The 21,304-nt window shown below is 44.9% G+C and overlaps 1 protein-coding gene across 2 annotated transcripts in view; it reads right to left on the bottom strand.

Moving 5' to 3' along the window:
* Positions 1 to 21,304, bottom strand: part of LOC144595863 (neuropilin-2-like) — a 97,024-nt gene that overhangs the window by 21,606 nt on the left and 54,114 nt on the right. For both annotated transcript variants that reach the window (XM_078403669.1, XM_078403668.1), the window contains 7 exons: positions 18,408 to 18,766; positions 14,848 to 14,992; positions 7,228 to 7,344; positions 3,162 to 3,323; positions 2,309 to 2,571; positions 2,098 to 2,194; positions 230 to 277 (listed from right to left, as the gene is read on the bottom strand). In XM_078403669.1, coding sequence (XP_078259795.1) covers positions 230 to 277; positions 2,098 to 2,194; positions 2,309 to 2,571; positions 3,162 to 3,323; positions 7,228 to 7,344; positions 14,848 to 14,992; positions 18,408 to 18,766 — 1,191 coding nt within the window. The remainder of the gene's footprint in view (positions 1 to 229; positions 278 to 2,097; positions 2,195 to 2,308; positions 2,572 to 3,161; positions 3,324 to 7,227; positions 7,345 to 14,847; positions 14,993 to 18,407; positions 18,767 to 21,304) is intronic.

Below are 21,304 nucleotides of genomic sequence, written 5' to 3'. Positions count from 1 at the left end.
CTCGGCCCACAGAGTAATTTAAGAGCATTCCTTTTTAGTCAGTTCCAGATTACTTTCCACTTTTGCAACTTTATGTCAAGCCTAAACAGGCCAAGAGAAAGCTTTCAGACATGGAGAAACAGCCCTTACATTTGCTCATGCATTTCCGTGTGGTTAAATATCTCCAACTGGCCATTGTCTGAGAGTTACAAGTATCTAGCAACCTCAGTAAGAAAAATAACACACTTACCTGTTGGTGTCTCACTAGTGTGGATCCCAGGAAAGGCACTGATGGGCTCTGAGAATAAAGTATAACAACTGTTAACCTTCTGGATACCCAGCTATACTTTGCTACAAATGGCCAAGAGATTAACACAGGTAGGAGACGCGTTTATGCCCAGGAGTGGCATAATGGGGCAATTGATAGAGACCTGGATAGAGTGCCAGAGACTCGTATTCAATCCTGACCCTTGGTGCTGCCTGTGTGGAGCTTGCAGGTTCACCTTGTGACAACATGGGTTTTCTCCTCTCACCTCTATCACCCTCCAGCAGTTGTCTCCATGGTGACTCTTCCCTCCACCAACCTGGCTTCATCAGCCTATTATTTTATTCTTTAATTTTCCTCCATCTGTCACCCGCCTGCATCTATCTCCCACCCCACATCCTCCCCTTCCCCTTCTTGGCTCTGTTGGCCCATCATCCTTCACTGGTGCTTAGTCTACCAATCACCTCCGGCTCTTGTCCCACCACTCCCCCTATCCTCTTTGCACCAGCTGTCTCCCCTCTCCACTCTTAGTGTCAGATTAGTGCAACTGCATGGTTTATGTGCATGGTTGATATGGACTCAATGGATGAAGGGCCTGTTTCCGCACTGTATCTATCTATGACATCTACAATGCTGTCTTTGTCATTCTCACAGTGGGAATAACCAAATACAATATATTGGCTGACTCTCCAATGAGGTACTGTGGGATTGCTGTACGCTTGTCATTGAGACATTAAAGAAAAGCCCCATCTGCAGTCAGACAAGCATAAAAGATGCCATAAAAGACCCATCTGAAGAAGGGTCTCGACCCGAAACGTCACCCATTCCTTCTCTCCCGAGATGCTGCCTGACCTGCTGAGTTACTCCAGCATTTTGTGAATAAAAGCATAAAAGATCTCTGCAGTACATCACACTAATGTTAATTTCTCAACCAACATCATGAAAGAATAGACTCTCTGGTCTTAACTTCATGGCTAACCGTGTGATCATGACACATACAGGCAGATTGCCATGTTTCAGATGTTAAGGCACTCATTAAAACTAAAGCTGTTTCCAATCTTTCTACATGAACTTCCAGCTCTGTCATTCACAAGACAATTCCCATGCCCATTTAAAAATATCTTCATTCTCGTTTTGTACCCTAACAGTGTAGCATTCCTCTGGCTTGTTCTCCCAAAGCAGAACACTCTTATCCTGTGTGAGTGCTGGGTATTGTGGCTGCAGATTGTATCCAGCCAAGTTACCCCACACGACCCGTCATATCATAATAATGATATTACTCATATTGTTGGAGTTCAGAGACCTAAGGAAAAAAAGCTCAGAAGGGATGTATAGATGAGCCCAGGTCAGGGGGTGTAACAAAGTGTAAGTTTAGTTCATTCATCATTAATAAACGTGAACATTGTATGTTTTCTCATATTCTACACCAAAGGCAGCCATTCAGCCCATTGAGTTTATGGGTTCCCATCCATCCATCCATTCCGTCTTTTATCCTTTTACTCTTGTGACTTTTTCTTTCTTGCATACTCATCAACTGCAGCCTCCTAAACTATGGGTAGTTTACAGTGGTGAATTAATCTACAAACCAGCCCATCTTTGAAATGCAGGAGGCAACCAGGGCATCTATGGTGAAAGGTAGAATTTGCAGACTCCACACAGTCAGCACCAGAGGTCTGGATCAAAACCAGGATGTGCGACAATAAACCTATCTACTGCGCCACGCTGCGGTCGTTGATACATCAGCTTACAGAAGCTACTAACCCCGTCATATTTTTCCCCTTCTCACTCTTTCCCTTCCAGCCCATAGGTAACAGGAGATAATTTGCAGTTGACGGAGAGACTCAGGTACTTACGAATGCATTGGTCAATCGAGACATGAGATGCAATGGCAATGTCATCAATGGCCATCTCTCTACTCGTGCTAGTTCCTACAATGCCTTCAATGATGACCTAGGAGGAGAAAGAACATACATTAATGGAATATAATGAAACGGAGAACTCCTTCGTCAAACTCAAAAAGGGCTGGTAATGCACAGTGTGACTGCAATGTAAGTGGCAGGTTACCTGATAGTCACTGTTATATCCTGGTAGGATGATCCTTCCCTCTTTCCACTTGTCGCCCTGATCTCCTCTCAATGACCAGAGCACCACGTCATCTGTTTTCTTCCTCAGCAGTACCCGTAGGGTACCTACATTGGCACCATGCATCTGATACCCAAACACCATGCAACGGTGGCTGTTCAGGGGCGGCACTATGGGACTAAGTAGCCTTGCTCGCTGCCCTTCCAGCATCTTATAGGTTTCTAAGTGCAGGTAATTCCATTTATCTGAAAAAAGGGGATATATGAAAGATTCCATGTGACAACAAATTTCTTGCAATCAGTTCACGAGATATTTGGACAAATTAGGTTGTTTGTAAGTGGCGTTAAAGAATGAAAGAGGGGTATGGAGGTGCAAAGGTTGAGAGAAAGGATACCAATGCTTCGGTCTTTGGCCAATGATGAGGGATAAAGACTAGGAATATGCAAGGGTCTAGAAATGAAGTAGTGTAAAGATCCCAGACGATTGTCAAAGGTTGCTGAGTGATTAAGGGAGAAGAGCACAAAAGTATTCAGGTACAGCTTATGGCCTAAAATCAGGCTTGGGAAGGAGAAAATCTAGGTAGACTTTGTGACCGGTCTCTTTCAGGACATTCTGGCATTGGATGATGAAAGGTTGGACAAGAGCAGGGTTGTCTGAGCTCTGCTGCGCCTTCAATGCATTCATGGTAGAGCCAAGCAGTGTAAGGTGAAAGGGTAAGACCAGGCTGCTGCCCAACATCAACAGCAAATGTAAACCCCGACAACCATTAGAAATTATTGAAGAGAGGGACGCTCCAAGTGAAGTTACTCTCACTCGCCTTTGTCTCGCCACTTACCTGCTTGGTGGTGAGAGTTGAGCCCCAGGTCTTCAGTCGTTGGACCCCCAGAGTGGACAGTCCATTTTGTCAGGGCTGAAGAGTCAGGGTACCAGCCACAGAGTTCATTGCCTTGTGTGTCCCCAAAACTGCAGTTGAAGCCCTCGATGCTGGAGTTGATTTCTGCAAAATGATAAGCCAATTCCTCCTCAGGTGATACATGAATTCCATCTCCTGCTACCTCTACAGCTGATCTACCACTTTTGCCCCCGAACAGAGGCACGGAATGAGGAAGACAATATTGTTGGCGGTAAGGTACTAATAATTCACCACTCCTTCTCGACCACGTTAAGCTCCTCTTCTTACCCACTGAGAGGAACAATGTTGATTAAGCAACCACAGATCTACAGGGAGGGGAGTGGAATGGGTGCAAGGAAGCTGGATATGTTTGTGAGGGACATGGGAACAGGGTGAGAAAAATAACGTGTGGCAACACTCCATGGAACATCAACACCATTTCTGTGCCATAATTTCGACAATCCCATGTGGCCAGAATACTTTTTCTACTTTCTCTACACACTCTGAAGGGTCTCGACCTGAAACGTCACCCATTCCCTCTTTCCAGAGATGCTGCCTGTCCCACTGAGTTACTCCAGCATTTTGTGTCTACCTTCGATTTAAACCAGCATCTGTAGTTCTTTCCTACATGTGAAATTCTGCTGTCTGTTTGTTTTCTTTTATGCACTACCTGATGTGCTCATGTGTACGTAGAAACATAGAAACATAGAAAATAGGTGCAGGAGTAGGCCATTCGGCCCTTCGAGCCTGCACCGCCATTCAATATGATCATGGCTGATCATCCAACTCAGTATCCCGTACCTGCCTTCTCTCCATACCCCCTGATCCCTTTAGCCACAAGGGCCACATCTAACTCCCTCTTAAATATAGCCAATGAACTGGCCTCAACTACCTTCTGTGGCAGAGAATTCCACAGATTCACCACTCTCTGTGTGAAAAAAAACTTTCTCATCTTGGTCCTAAAAGACTTCCCCCTTATCCTTAAACTGTGACCCCTTGTTCTGGACTTCCCCAACATCGGGAACAATTTTCCTGCATCTAGCCTGTCCAACCCCTTAAGAATTTTGTAAGTTTCTATAAGATCCCCCCTCAATCTTCTAAATTCCAGCGAGTACAAGCCGAGTATATCCAATCTTTCTTCATATGAAAGTCCTGCCATCCCAGGAATCTGGTGTAGTTTGATTGGACTCGTATATGGAATGATCTGCTACAATGATCAGCTCGCGAAACAAAGATTTTCACTGTATCTCTGTATACATGATAATTTTTTTTAAAAAACTACTGAAGCACTTCGCTGGTCAGTAAAATACCGAAAGCTCCCTCTTCCTTACTCCAATGATGCACAGCAGACCAACATTGGAAAAGGCAACTCTCCCAGTCTCCTTCCGTCATACCAAAACACAAAGTGCAAGAGGGACTCAGTGGATCAGGCAGCATCTTTGGAGGTATAGACAGACGACATTTCGGGTCCAGACCCTTCTTCTCCTCTCGACCTGAAATGATCTCCTATCCAATTCCACCAAAGATGCTGCCTAACCCCCATTGAGTTCCTCCAAAAGGTTTTGCTCAAGATTCCAGCATCTGCAGTTCCATGTTTCTCTATTTTCCTTATTGCTTCATTTTCAGTGGGAAACCCGGATTTACCTCAAGGAAATGTTTCAAAGCAGCCCCCCAATGAAATAAACCAACATCCCTCCAACGAGCAGGAACAGAAAATCCCAAGCAGATCACAAAGTTGATAAAGGACACAAAGTGTTGGAGTTACTCAGCAGGTTAGGCAGCATCTTTGGAGAACATGTTATCCATAGATATTGCCTGACCTGCTGAGTACTCCAGCACTTTGTGTGCTTTTGGGTATGAACTAGCACCTGCAGTTCCTTGTTTCAGGCTGAAACATCCTGCTAATAATCATTTGTTTTACCAGTCATTGAGAAATAAACTATCATCCACAACAAATTTTGTGTCTCACATTACTGCTACTTGGAAAATACCATTAAGTGGAGAGTCTCCCCAGGAAGACTATTTAACGTGACACCTTGAAAGGGGAACATGATCATTAAGAGCTCTTAATGGTAAAGCTCTCTCTTCAGCAAAGGTCCATCAGGAGTGCAACTGAGCAGCCAACCTCTCTTTCTCTTAATAGGTATTGCGTATATAATACTTTCATCGGCTGCAAATCCTTTTACAGTTACCTTTTAAGGTTTGACCTTAAATATGCAGAAAGTGATCAAGCAATTATTACGGGAAGCCTTGCAAACACAAAGCAAACAGGGTCCATGCTTGTGTGCCGTGTGTAAGTCAATACAAGACGTCTGAGTGGTGAAGGAAAGGAGAGCGAGAGAGTGACTAAGACCAGCAAGAGGGGTGGAGGGGGGGGGGGGGGGATGGTGGGGGGATGCAAGAAGGTGGGCACAAAGTAGAGACAAAGGGTTTGAGAGGTAATACTCACGGAACGTGAGAGAGAGAGACCTTGTCAAAGTTCAATGCTTCCTGCTGTCACCATGGAAACAGGGACAAGGGAAGCAAAATATAGAGAGAAAAGTAGTGCAGAGCCTGAGAGATCTTGTGCTGGGGAAAGCTTTATCTAGTCAACAATGAGAGACGGAGTTAGTAAAGCGGGAAAAAAAAACTCCCTGACGAGAAAGGCAAGAGGCAATGAGACCTTTCTTATCCTTCCTTTCAGTGGCTGACGGAGATTTGGCTAGACTGAGGGATGGTCACACCAAGCCTCGCCCGGAATGGGGATGGGCAATCACGGGAACACCCGCAGGACAACAGACCCACCCCGTCATGTGTTTCCCTCGCCTCCCTTGCGTGTGTTGTTCGCCTTCACTGGCAGACACGATTCAGGTTAGGTGCTGTCCGCTCAGGATTCAGACAGGCACCTGACGGTCAATGAGCTGGTTGGTGAGGTGGGACAGGGCCCGGAGCTGGGGAGGAGTCGGGGAAATGCCAGGAATGCCAATGTACCAATGTACCTAACAGTAGCAAGGAGGGGAAGACAAGCAGGAGTGGCAGGAGGGGGTGCTCCAGTGGGAACAGTTGTGTTCTCAATTTTGCACTGAGCATTCTGAAGTTGACTGGATATTGCTTTTCTGACCTTGCTTGTGGTCAGGTGAACAGTGGTCTTACACACATCCCACTCGCCCAGCCTGGCCATTCACACCCTCCTCAATCTATGCTCCCTGCTGAGATTACAAACATAGGTGTTACTACTTAAGTGGACAACCCAGTTCCATGACCGTGTTGTTTTTCCAATTCTTGTCCTGCACAGCTAAGGTCAGAAGTGGCAGGTATGGCTCCCGTTCAGAATATGTTCATTTTAAGTTCAGACCTATCCACAGCTCACTCACTTATGGGGAATAGATTCAGCCCATTGAGCTGTCGTTTCTCTGACTTACAGAATTATTGGCTCAAGTTTCTGTAAACTTTGTTTTATCCTGGTGGATACTTAGATTGGTTGCACTCTTGGATCACTGAATTTGCTGGATTACCAGTCCAGTATCTGTCTGCTTCTTTTAGCTTCCTTGATCTGCTTTCCGTGGTTTGTTTGGAATACTGGCCAGAGTTTCTTATTTTGTTGTCCCCCTGGGCTATTGCCCAATGTGATTGTGAGTTACTGGCCCAGCACTACTGTGAAGAATTGGCCTTGTTTCTCTGGTTTATGAACAAACATTTCTCTGGATTACCAGCCTTGATTATTGACCCAGTGTTTCTCTCGCACACAGGCCAATGTTTTACTAGACTTGGGTCCTGTGTTCCTCAGGATGCTTGGCTCATTGCTCCATGAGGATCTGTCTGATCCACTTGACTGAAGCTGGCATTATATTAAGGAATTGGAAGGAAACAACTGCATTGCACTCTTTATTTCCTGCCACCTTCTGAACATGATTGAAGCTAATACAGACGTAACAAAAGCGTTAATGCATTTATTTGTTGTGATACCGAGATACAATAGGTGGTACAATACAAGAGATACAATACAATACTGAGATGCAATATAACTCACCGAGAACATGGGAGCCGACCATACATGCAGGGTCAGCTTCGTCCACACAAGGAGCCTCCGTGGCATTCTCCGCAGCCCACTGTGTGGACACAACAGTGGCAGCAGACGTGGTGGTTGCTGGAAAGACGGAATGCTCGGTGATCTAATTGTCAACTTAACATTGCTTTTTTTTACCATACACAAAACCTTTGCACATTTTCCCTGTGAAAAACGCTCGGGTTTTCTTCGGGTTTTCTGGCTTCCTCCTACATCACAATGACACGTGGTTGGTGGGTTAAAAGATTGCTGCAAATTGCACCCATGTTACATTGTTACGTTGGACATAGAGGAGTACAGCACAGCAAAGGCCCTTCGCCCCGTCTTCTCTAATCTAATTATTCTCATCTGCCTGTACATGGTCTGTATCCCTCTGTTCCCTGATTGTTCACGTGTCAGTCGAAATACATCTTAAATGTTGCTATGGTATCTGCTTCTCCTGTCTCTCCAAGTACCTTTTTCTCTGTAAAATACTTGCATCGTACATCTCCTTTAAACTTTCCCTCTCTCACCGTAAATCTATGCCGTGCAGTGTTTGATCTTTCCACCCTGGGAGAAAGATTCAATCCATCCTATCTGTGCCTCTTGTGAATTTATATACAGTACTACCAGGAAGGTCTTCCCTCAGCCTCCCACTCTCCAGAGAAAACAATCCAAGTTTGAAGAGAAAGTGGAGAGAATAAAAAAAGGGATAAATGTAGAATTAGTGTAAAGGGATGACTGATGATCAGCGTGGACTTGATGGGCTGAAGGATTTGATTCCATACTATATCTCAAGTATATGACTCAAAACCTGCTGAGATACCTTGTCAAGAAGACATGTTGTGGCAAGTGGAAGGTTAAAAGATTTCACCGCAGCGACCAAACAGAGAAGGGAGGAAGAGAGAGTAAGGGAGGTCAAGAAGTTTATGAATTCTAGAATGTGTGGCCAAAACATGGCGGTACTGGTGGCCAAAAATACTGGGAGAAGTTTAAGCAGCTAGGATTGGAAGAACATAGTGATCTCGATGACCAAAAGAGGTTGCATCATTGAAAGAATATGTGCTTCAATCCATCATTGTGTTGCCAACTCGCAGCGTAAGGATTTCTTATTTTGATTAATCTTTCTGCAAATGCATTTTATATAAACCCAGCATGGATCTTATACCTAATTACGTTATAATAACCCCCTGACAAATTGACAGATGATCACCACTTTGTAATAAAGTAAAACTCTTGCAAATCTGCCCAACACGAAGTTGTTATGAAAAAAGACCTTCTGCAAATGCATGTGTTATTAGGAGACAGTTATTACACACACTCACACACACACAGAAAACAAAATCTGTGACTAATTTAAAACACAATGAACTCTGTTAAACATCTGAATTTATATTTAAAATTAATGTGCCTGGTCTGTGTTTGAACCTCAAGGCATGAAGGGTGGAAGGAATTTAAAAACCAGTTAGTTTGCTGGATAATGTTTATTGTTTCATATTAGAACAATTCTATTTTAAATATGAATTAATCTCTTTATTTCATTGTCCATCTTGGCATTCATTCAAATATTGTCTGCACCAAATCATTACATGATCACAATAGCTTTTTAAAAATGCCTCAGAAGCCTTGTATTAAATCACTGCAAAAAAGCTAACTCCTGCCAATTTCCCAGAGTATCTGGTCTGAATTTTATAACAGAGGTTACATGTCCTAATAAAGCAATGAGAACGAAGTTACAGAAGACTGTACTGCTTGGCGAAAGGAAGAGAAAACACAAACTGACACTTCTGTGCCAAACTGAGAACTTACGTTTCAGAGCTGAGGACTTCTGGATGAACCATTTTCATTTTCCTATTTATTTTTGACAAAGGAGGAGGCAATTCTGCTTATGAAATCCATGCAAGCCCATAAAACCAATTCCTGAGCATTTCCGCTAACCTTCTCCCACTCACATACCCTTGATCTCTTCTCCCGTTCTGCCATCCGCCTAAAGTAGTGATGATTTTATAGTGACCAATCAATCGACCGCACATTTTATGTGGGGACCTGAGCAACAACACTTTGTGTGCACGACTCAACCCTTTGAGGATTTCCCTCCCGTGGACCTGTAGGTGGATAGCAATGCATCAAGGTTTTCATGGGGATGGTCCATGTTAGGTTCAGGGATGACCTTCAGGGATGGGCTCCAAGTGTAGGTCAGAGTTTCTGTTGGGGAGAAGGTGATGTTGGGTGATTGCCATCACTGTGTCAGGTTTAGCCACCAAGACATTGAGGCTTGCCTGGGAGAGGTGATATGGCAGTCTGGGAAATTAGGAAATTAGGGGACTGCTGATGTATCCACAGCAAGGGATGGAGCATGGGGAGCAATGGGTGAATGAACATCTTAAAGCAGAAAATCCATGCACTAGGCACATCATTCACTGTCAGCTAAGGCAGATCACTTTGACTTTCTCTAACACTTTGGTGTTGTTCAGGTTTTGTTTCAGTTAAGCAATATTGGTTGCATTGGTTAGGAGTGAAAACAAATGGTGAACTCCCTACTCTTCTGTGGACAATACCATGGGATCCACCTGATCAGACAGATTCCCTCATCTGGAAGACCATGTCAATAATACAGAACACCCTCAGCACTTTTCAACTAGATAATGTCTTCCAAGTCCTAATGCAAAAATATGAAAATTACATCTATTGTTAAAATGTGGATGGATGCTACTAGTTCAATTAGATGTGGGTGGGAAACTCACAAAATAATGATGAATGGGAATTTAACAATGCTATATTAAGATTTATTCCCAGCACAAGTTTAAAAATGACAATCCTATCCACCAAAGAATCAGGTCCATATTTTAAAATACATCTCCTCATGCTAAACTTCCTTCATGGCCTCAGACCTTTCCTATCTCTATAATCTTGGAGCATTAAATCCTTAACATTTCTCTAGTCTGACCGCCTCAACATCTGTCTCTTGTGTCATTATTGGCGGCCATTGCTTAAATCATCACTGTCCCAAATTCTGGAATATAGTTCTTAAATCTTCCCACCCATCTAAGATCTTTCATGAAGCCTTTCTTTGACTAAGCACCTGACAGGTGGAATTGATGGGCTGAATGGCCTCCTTTATTGTACGAAAATATGAGGAATATTCATATTAACAGGATCAGAGGGTTGGGAATTGAGGGGAGAGAAAACAAGGAAAATGCAATTCAGGTTGGTCCTAGGAGACTCGGGAGACTGCAGATCCTGAAAACCTGAGTAAAAAACAAACTGCTGGAGGATCTCAGGAGATCAGGCAGCGTCTGAGGAGGTAAATGAACTGATGACGTTTTGGGCCGAGACTTGAATGAAATCTTCAGAACTTGACAGAAGGCCTGAGATATCGTCTCTCAATTTCGTTCCACAGATGCTGCCTGACTGCTGAGTCCCTCCATCACCTTGCGTTTTAGGTCAATAGACAATAGACAATAGGTGCAGGAGTAGGCCATTCAGCCCTTCGAGCCAGCACCGCCATTCAATGCGATCATGGCTGATCACTCTCAATCAGTACCCCATTCCTGCCTTCTCCCCATACCCCCTCACTCCGCTATCCTTAAGAGCTCTATCCAGCACTCTCTTGAAAGCATCCAACGAATTGGCCTCCACTGCCTTCTGAGGCAGAGAATTCCACACCTTCACCACTCTCTGACTGAAAAAGTTCTTCCTCATCTCCGTTCTAAATGGCCTACACCTTATTCTTAAACTGTGGCCCCTTGTTCTGGACTCCCCCAACATTGGGAACATGTTTCCTGCCTCTAATGTGTCCAATCCCCTAATTATCTTATATGTTTCAATAAGATCCCCGCTCATCCTTCTAAATTCCAGTGTATACAAGCCCAATCGCTCCAGCCTTTCAACATACGACAGTCCCGCCATTCCGGGAATTAACCTAGTGAACCTACGCTGCACGCCCTCCATAGCAAGAATATCCTTCCTCAAATTTGGAGACCAAAACTGCACACAGTACTCCAGGTGCGGTCTCACCAGGGCCCGGTACAACTGTAGAAGGACCTCTTTGCTCCTATACTCAACTCCTCTTGTTACGAAGGCCAACATTCCATTGGCTTTCTTCACTGCCTGCTGTACCTGCATGCTTCCTTTCATTGACTGATGCACTAGGACACCCAGATCTCGTTGAACTCCCCCTCCTCCTAACTTGACACCATTCAGATAATAATCTGCCTTTCTATTCTTACTTCCAAAGTGAATAACCTCACACTTATCTACATTAAACTGCATCTGCCATGTATCCGCCCACTCACACAACCTGTCCAAGTCACCCTGTAGCCTTATTGCATCTTCCTCACAATTCACACTACCCCCCAGCTTAGTATCATCTGCAAATTTGCTAATGGTACTTTTAATCCCTTCGTCTAAGTCATTAATGTATATCGTAAATAGCTGGGGTCCCAGCACCGAACCTTGCGGTACCCCACTGGTCACTGCCTGCCATTCCGAAAGGGACCCATTTATCCCCACTCTTTGCTTTCTGTCTGTCAACCAATTTTCTATCCATGTCAGTACCCTACCCCCAATACCATGTGCCCTAATTTTGCCCACTAATCTCCTATGTGGGACCTTGTCGAAGGCTTTCTGAAAGTCGAGGTACACCACATCCACTGACTCTCCCCTGTCAATTTTCCTAGTTACATCCTCAAAAAATTCCAGTAGATTTGTCAAGCTTGTTTTCCCCTTCGTAAATCCATGCTGACTCGGAATGATCCCGTTACTGCTATCCAAATGCTCAGCAATTTCGTCTTTTATAATTGACTCCAGCATCTTCCCCACCACTGATGTCAGACTAACTGGTCTATAATTACCCGTTTTCTCTCTCCCTCCTGTCTTAAAAAGTGGGATAACATTTGCTATCCTCCAATCCACAAGAACTGATCCTGAATCTATAGAACATTGAAAAATGATCTCCAATGCTTCCACTATTTCTAGAGCCACCTCCTTAAGTACCCTGGGATGCAGACCATCAGGCCCTGGGGATTTATCAGCCTTCAGTCCCATCAGTCTACCCAAAACCATTTCCTGCCTAATGTGGATTTCCTTCAGTTCCTCCAGCACCCTAGGTTCTCCGGCCCCTAGAACATTTGGGAGATTGTGTGTATCTTCCTCAGTGAAGACAGATCCAAAGTAACGGTTTAACTCGTCTGCCAGGTCACAGAGCATCTGCCCAGCTTCACCTCTCAACATGGATCCTCAGCTGTGTGGAGCCCAGTTCATGGAGGTGACCTTGGCCTCCTTTTTAACCGCGACTAATGGAAACATAATTACTGAGCGGGAGGGAATAGGAAGCAAGGAGTACGGGGGCTGGGGGTGGGGGGTGGGGGGAGGTGGTAGCAGGGGATAAAAGAAAAGAGGAGGCAACAGAATGTAAACTGATGAAAGAGAATAAAAATAACTAAGAAAGAGGGAAGAGGATGGGGGTGGGTGGAGGATTACTCCAGGATCTGAGGAGCTACTACTGAAGTCTGACAATGGGGCACAGTGCTGTTGTCTCACACAAATCACAAGCAGATGGCTGGGAGTTATCGCCAAAGGCTAATTGAATGAAACCACAAGGCAGTGGCCCGTTGCGTGTGGTGTTGCTTTCATAACAGCGTGCAGGGATAAATAGACTGCCCTCACTGGTGCCCCAGCTGCAACGTGTCACAGTTCAACAGCCTGCATGCTGGCCGTGCAGTGGAAGAAGTGGCCTGAAGGGGCAGAGGCAACCGTGACTGGTGAATCAGGGGTGACAATCTTGTAGCTGGAAAGCTTGTTCGAGGAGTGCATAACCAACTCCGTGCCTGATTAGGAACAGACTCTTTCTCTTGATGACTTCCTGCACTGGAAACCAAGAGCCAAGTACTTGAGATTTCATTCCACACCCAAACATCTGGAGAGCAGCCCCAGGCATGAACTTCACTGTTTTTTTAAAAGAAAAGTTTAAATTGCCAATCCATAATGCAGCTAGCTGAACTTCAGAGTGAAATGTAAGGGGAAGAAAGTTGCCTTATTATGCTTTTCTAAATGTGATAAGGGCTGCACATTTTTCTCATCTCCAAATATCCATGACACCAAATTTTGGAAAGGAACTTAAAATCCACACCCACCACGGCTTTGCATGTTTAGCACAGGCAGCCAAGAACAATCTTGAATCCTCCTCCACCATTTTTTCAAATGATTAGAAGATTCATTCCACACACCCAATGCAAGTTCTTGCATTAATCAAAATGCCCAATCATGATATTGTTACGATGTACTGTAGGAGAAGGCCATTCAGCCTGCTGAGACCATACTGGCTCTGTTCAGGTCTATCCTCTTGCTCCTTCCACATCGCCCTACAAATTACTTCCTCTCATTAGCCTATCGCATTGTAAAACTTCAGGTTAACTCTGAGTTACCAATTATTACCACCCAATGAGTGAAAAATAATTTTCCTCCAAGCTTATTATGTATTTTGCTGATCGTATAAATATCCCAGCAACTTAGTTTTTAAAGATCGTTTTGGAAGTATTTTTTACAAGACTACTTGGAGTAAGAATGTCCAAATTATGGTGTCCATATGGAGGTAGCCATCAGTCAACTGTCCACAAACAATTCTCTCTCTCTCTCTCTCTCTCTCTTTCTCTATTGCTGGCAAGAGAAATGGTGTGCAGGTAAGATTAGAGTGAGTGGAATTGTTTAAGTTCATCCAATGTACATTGAGTAAGATATATGGCGAGTAATCCTGTATTGTAGATTGCGTTGTAGACTGTGAGCTTGTATGCATTTCAAGTGCATATGTGAGAGTTTGGTGGTGAGTGGGAGATTACGGTGAATGAAGATGTGTCATTGGGTTTACAACTCTGAGTGTGATTATTTAAGTGTGTGCATGGCAATGAGTGACTGTGTCTTGGTGCTACGCGTGGGATTGCTTTCAGGTGCTCATACTATGTCGAAAGATTACAATGTTGTGTGCAAAGAAGAGTGAGATCCTATGTGAAAACATTACATTGCTCTTGATGCTAACTGAGCTGTGTGAGCAATTACTGAGTCTGCAGAGCACTGCAATGAGCTAATCTCACTGACATCGATCAAGATTCTTGTCTCTTCACACAGATGAAATATGTCAAGATTGTAAAATGTTATTTGTGGCTTAACCTGGGGCCACTTGTTACTGCTACTTTGTTGAACAATTTGAACTACTAAGTGCTGAATCCCGTGCAGAAAACAAACACAGACACACACACACATGCAAACATATATACACACGCAAACCACACAAGCATGCATATATATGCACACACATGTCTACACGCATCTGCACAAGCACACACACACAAATACATACACATTTGAACAATTTTAAACTAAAAGGGTGTTGAAAGTAAAGCCTAAAGTCTCAGTCTAAAGTAAAGTCTAAAGTATAAAAATATGTACGTATGCATTAGCCAACAAATGCACAAATGTAATTACATATATGTAAACATGCATGCACAAATATATGTACATGTAGAAGTACATACACACACACACACACACACACACATTCAAACAGCAGGGCTCACCACACATCTGGGGACATCTCCCCAAGGCACCTACCCAGTAAATCACAGCCCTGCAACTCCAAACGCATCCCAATTCCAGCAGGAGACCACCTCTCCGGATGCACTCGGACAAACCGTGCAGGCACAGGATCAAATCGTCGAATCTCGGGAGTGTCGTAATTCATGTTCCCTTCAAACATCTGAGGAGGAGGAAGAGAGGCGGATTAGGGGAAAGTAACCAAAATCCCACCATGAGTCTCTACTGAACAAGCTAATCTCCTGTTGAATGACGCAGGTTAATAGAGGGACCGACCCTTGGGCTGAAAAAAAAGAACACATTTGTTTTGTACAATATCGTTCATTTGCTCAGGATATCCCAAGCATTTTACAAACAATGAAGTAATTTTTATTTAAGTAATCATGACTGCAATGAAGAAAATGGACAACTAATTAAACTAATTTGTAAAGGAATATGTGACCAGAAACTTAATTGGTTGGGAGAGGGAGAGGGTTAATATTAGCCAGGGTACTTGACTAATCACTTATCCAGAAGTGGTGGCCGGTAATATCAGGTTTGTGTCCGGGAGGAGCTGTTGGGGTTCAGTTTAACATCTGAGGCACTCCCTTGGTCTGGCCTTGGAGTGTTGGCTTCAATCAAGTCTCCAAGGCAGCAAGGATCACCCCCAATGTTCAGGCTGGTGACTAAACACTATGGAGAGACAACATCACTGAAGGCAATAGATCTGGTCACAATCAGGTTGCTCTGGGCGGAGCTGTACCTTCATCGCAGCACAGATTGCACGATGCAAAGGGTTTTATAGCTTGGAAGACACTTTGTGGCATCTCTGGGACATGGAGTTTGTCAGTGGAATGGAAGGCTCTCCTTCCTGCCTTTCACTGTTGCCAGCGGAGAGTTTGCAAACATTATCATCCCCTCTGGATGTTAGACTTGCAACAAGTTGAAAGTTAAAAGCAATAAGCGGGAAGTCGAATGAAAACAAATGTTATAATTGATTAATTAGCAAAAACAAGGCAACCAGTAGGTTTATTCCTCTCCTCTGGTATCAAAAAGTCTTTATTTTTAATTGAGAAAGGTATTTTTCTGCTTGCTACTTGAATTCTTCCTCTCTTGGTGATGTTAACCCACAGCCACCATCTCCAAGCCCTTTATAACTTACTGGAGTCTTGAAAGCACTTTGATAGAATGATCCAATTAATCCCGCTAACATGCCCTCTCCCCTGAAAATGTTCCCCAAACACTATAACTAATTCCATTATAGGAGTTAGTGTTGGTGCTTCTTTATCATTCTTTGGAAACTTTGAAGTGGGTGCAGAGGTACCAGGATAATTCCTAAATTAGAGGGTATAAGCTATAAGGTTAGACTAACTTGGATTGTTTTCTCTTCAGGGTTGGATGCAGAGGGGAGACCTTATAGAAGTACTGTATATAAAATTATGAGAGGCATGGATAAGGTAGACAGTCAGAACTTTTTTCCCAGGATAGAAATGTCACATTCTATAGGTGTAAGGTCAGAGAGGGAAGGTTTAAAAGGAGATGTATGGGCAAGTGATTTTACACAGAGAATGGTGGGTGTCTGGAACGTGCTGTCAGATGTGGTGGTGGAAGCAGACACAGGGGTGCCATTTAAGAGACTTTTATTTGGACACATGGCTATGCAGGGAATGGATGATATGCATCAGTCCATAGGCATTGATGTCATGGAGTCATAGCGTCATAGAGTCTTACAGCATGAAAACAGGCCTTTTGGCCAAGCATGCCCACACTGGCCAACATGTCCCATCTACCCTAGTCCCCCTTACCAGCGTTTGGCCCATAACCCTCTGAACCTGTCCTATCCATGTACCCATCTAAATGTTCCCTAAACGTTGTGATAGTACTTGCCTCAACTACCATCTCCGGCAGCACCCACCACCCTTTGTGTGAAAAAGGTACTGCTCAGGTTCCTATTAAATCTTAAACTACGTCCATTGGTTCTCGATTCCCCTATTCTGGGTAAGAGACTCAGTATGTCTGTCCGATCTATTCCTCTCATAATTTTGGACACCACCATAAGATCAGCCCTCATCCTCCTGCGCTCCAAGAAATAATAATCCTAGTCTGCTCATCTGCTCCCGATAACTCAGGGCTTGGAGTCCTGGCAACATCCTCATAAATCTTCTCTGTGCCCTTTCCAGGAGATTAGTTTAATTTGGCAGCATGTTCAGCACAGACATCATGGGCTGTAGGGCTAGTTCCAGTGCTCTACGGTTCTATGTTCTTCTTTAGAAGATGTCTCCGTTCAATCTCTATCCATCCAGTGTGAGGAGAACATCTCCAGTTTCTCCAGCTCCTGAACATAACTGAGATCCCTTCGCCCAGGTTCAGCTTGGGAAGGTCCCCTTGTTCCTTCCCCCTCCCCCTCTCCTTCCTCTTCCCCTTCCCCTTTCCCCTTCCCCACCCCCACCCGCTCCCTTTCCAAGGTCCTCACATTGCACGGCAAACCAGCACGTTTGCGAAAACACACAGCCTCGATTCCCAAAACAGCTGTTTCTGCCCAATATCGATTGCCTGTAGATTTTAAAACCCAGCATATTATTTTAATTATTATAAAGAGGTAAAATCACTCAGGTTAAAATTCCAAGTTGCCTCTTCACTTAATGCTCAAATTACTTGAAATTAATTTAATTATGAAGTGCTTTGATAGAGTAATTAAGGAGAATCTGCTTCCACTTGTAACTGGGTTGGTAACCAGATGACACAGATTTAAGATAATTGGCAGACGAAGCCAAGGAGATTTTTTTTTGATCTGGAAAACATCGATTGAAAGAACGGTGGAAGTGAGTACAGCATCCTGTGACATCCCAACCAAGTTTAGGATCCAGAGAGCATCTCTTTACTGGCAACCAGTTAATTCAGCAAAGGTGAGATGGGTCCATAAGGCTATCCCTGCATTACCCCACCGAGAGAAGCTCATGAGTTTCAGGGAGGTGAGGATTCATCATAGTTTATTTTCCAACAAATGCTGTCTATTTAAACAGAATTGCTATGCAATCTGTTTGGTGAGCAAGCTTGAGTCATTTCACACCAGTGACTTGATTCTATGAAGTACAGCAAATAGAACTAATGCTGAATCCACAGCAAATTTTCCAGATAAAAGCGGGATAGTGTTTTCAGTAAGATGCAGTGAGCACAGGATAGCTTCATACTTCACATTAAGTGTGTCAGTAGTCACTTACAGCAGGCCTCCAGCCATGCATCCAATCATTCCCTCTACAAATTGTCGTGTCAATGGGTGTAGTTAATGGGTGGGCTGGCACGCAAATACGTGCAAACACAGATGCACATGCACACACATGCATGTGCTCAGATACACAAACACACATGCACTGATGCATACACGCACACATGCATAACGGACAGACACAAAGGCACACACAAGCATGAATGCACACACATGCAAACACACATACACCAGACCCACACGCATGACACACATGCACACACACGCAGACACAAAAAGGCATACACACACTTTCATATGCATGCACCCAGACACAATCATACATCCGCACACTTGCACATAACAGGAAGGGGAAGTGGATGGAGGAGTGTACCTTGTGCTTCTGTCCTCCGGATTCCTTGACGAAGGTCCAGTTGACTCCGTTCATGCTGTAGGCTAATTTAAACTTCCGCACAAAAGCCTTATTGTCCCCGCCCATGCCACCACCCACGGATGATGCTCCACGGGCCCCCTGGATGATGATGGCACTGACGGCCTTGGGGGTGGGTAGGGCCACCTGAATCCACTCTGTGCCAGATAAGGGGTGGGATTGCCGTGGGTACCATCCGGAGCGGCTGGCAACGAGCCGGGCACTGCCTGATGACCAATGATAGTCCCGCGTGGAGGAGGAGGTGATCAATGAGTCAGGGATCAGCCCGGAGATCATTCCCAGCATGTCGGAGCAGGGTGCATCTGGTAGAACAGAGGAAATCTGTTAGAAACGGTGGCATTTTCGCAGGGTTTGCAAAGTCTGCATTGGCACTAGATCAAGGAGAAAAAGCCATCTTCATCCCACTTACTAATCTAAATCATGGCTGATTATATCTGCCTTATCTTCATCATCAACTCCCTTCCTACATTTTTCTGTGATCTTTATTTCAATTGCAGACTCCACAGACCATCAGCATGTCTCCAATGACTTTTACAATTGTTTACAGATACACCAGAGAAAGTGTCCTATCAAGGTGCATCACAGGTTGGTTCAGCAACTGCTCTTGCCCAAAACCCGAGAGTTTTTATGGTTGCATGCCCTCCCGCCCGCACACACTCACACCCTCCCGCCCGCACACACTTCCCACCCTCCTGCCCACACACCCTCCCGCCCACACATACTCACACACTCACACCCTCCCGCCCGCACACCCTCCCGCCCACACACACTCCCGCCCGCACACACTCACACCCTCCCGCCCGCACACACTTCCCACCCTCCTGCCCACACACCCTCCCGCCCACACATACTCACACACTCATACCCTCCCGCCCGCACACCCTCCCGCCCGCACACCCTCCCGCCCACACACACTCCCGTCCACACATACTCACACCCTCCCGCCCACACACACTCCCGCCCACACATACTCACACACTCCCGCACGCACACACTCACACCCTCCCGCCCGCACACCCTCCCGCCCACACATACTCACACACTCCCGCCCGCACACCCTCCCGCCCACACACCCTCCCGCCCACACACCCTCCCGCCCACACCCTCCCGCCCACACACACTACACACTCCCGCACACACACACTCACACTCCCGCCCACACACCCTCACACCCTCTTGCCCACTCACCCTCCCGCCCTCACACCCTCCCGCCCACTCACACTCCCGCCCGCAAACACTCCCGCACACACACACTCCCACCCTCCCGCCCACACACCCTCCCGCCCACTCACTCACACCCTCCCGCCCACACACCCTCACACCCACACACACTCCCGCACACACACTCCCGCACACACACACCTGCACACCCTCCCTCCCGCACACACTCCCACCCTCACACCCACACACACTCCCCCATCGACTCCATCTACACTTCCCACTGCCTTGGGAGAGCAGCCGACATAATCAAGACCCACTCGTACTCTAGTCATTCCCTCTTCTCCCCTCTCCCTTTGGGCAGAAGATACAAAAGCTTGAAATTGCGTATCATAAGAAGAGCTGGTGCCAGACTCTTGAATGGACCTTCCATAAGCTCAGAGTGTATTCCTGATCTTCCAATCTACCTCAAAGCGGGTTTTACACTTTTTTAAAGTGCATTTTATCTGCAGCTGTAATGCAATATTGTTTTCTCTTTATGCAATACCTGTTATACATATATGGTTTGATTGTACTAATGTATAGTATGATTTGTTGGATAGCACGTAAAGCAAAGTTTTTCATTGCAAATTCTAAGACAATAATAATAGATGGTGGGGCTGTCATATGAGGAAAGATTGAAAAGACTAGGCTTGTATTCACTGGAGTTTAGAAGGATGAGAGGGAATCATAGAGACATATAAAATCATATAAAATTATAAAAGGACTGGACAAGCTAGATGCAGGAAAAATGTTCCCAATGTTGGGGGAGTCCAGAACCAGGGGCCACAGAATAAAGGGGAGGCCATTTAAAACTGAGGTGAGAAGGAACTTTTTCACCCAGAGAGTTGTGAATTTGTGGAATTCTCTGCCACAGAGGGCAGTGGAGGCCAAATCACTGGATGGATTTAAGAGAGAGTTAGATAGAGCTCTAGGGTCTAGTGGAATCAAGGGATATGGGGAGAAGTTGGGCACAGGTTACTAATTGTGGATGATCAGCCATGATAACAATGAATGGCAGTGCTGGCTCGAAGGGCCGAATGGCCTCCTCCTGCACCTATTTTCTATGTTTCTATGTTTAATAAACAATGACCCTACTTTTCTCAGCTCCGCCTGGTTGGCTGAACTTCCAGTTGTGATGCCATAAAAGTTTTATGTTAATAGATGGATTGAACTCTGATGTAACTTCTTCCTTGAGCTTCTTTTCCTCTCCACTGTTCCCATATTTCTGAAATTGTGTCAGCAAACTCACCTGATTAGCAAATCGTTTGGCCATCCCCTTGTGTACTCTGTAGTTTAATTTATACTTTTGTGAGGCACCTCAAAATCCTTCACTGTTAAATTCTCCAGAGGCACATACGATAGTGGTGTTTGAAAGGCTCCGAGATAAGCACGTGGATGCGCAGAAAATGGAGGGGTATGGATCATGTGCAGGCAGAGGAGATTAGTTTCACTTGGCATCATGCTTGGTATTCACATTGTGGGCCGAAGGGCCTGTTCCTGTGCTGTACTGTTCTATGTTCTAAATGCAATCATATTTTAATTCTGGGCCCTCACTGAACAAATATGCTTGGGAATTCAAATTGAATTTAACTTTTGGCTGTGTTTTAGTCAAGTGATAGCACTTGGATGAGATACAATAC

The sequence above is a fragment of the Rhinoraja longicauda genome, chromosome 8 (assembly GCF_053455715.1).
Source record: "Rhinoraja longicauda isolate Sanriku21f chromosome 8, sRhiLon1.1, whole genome shotgun sequence".
NCBI classification, from domain to species: domain Eukaryota; kingdom Metazoa; phylum Chordata; class Chondrichthyes; order Rajiformes; family Arhynchobatidae; genus Rhinoraja; species Rhinoraja longicauda.
This window is presented reverse-complemented; position numbering and strand designations above follow the sequence as displayed.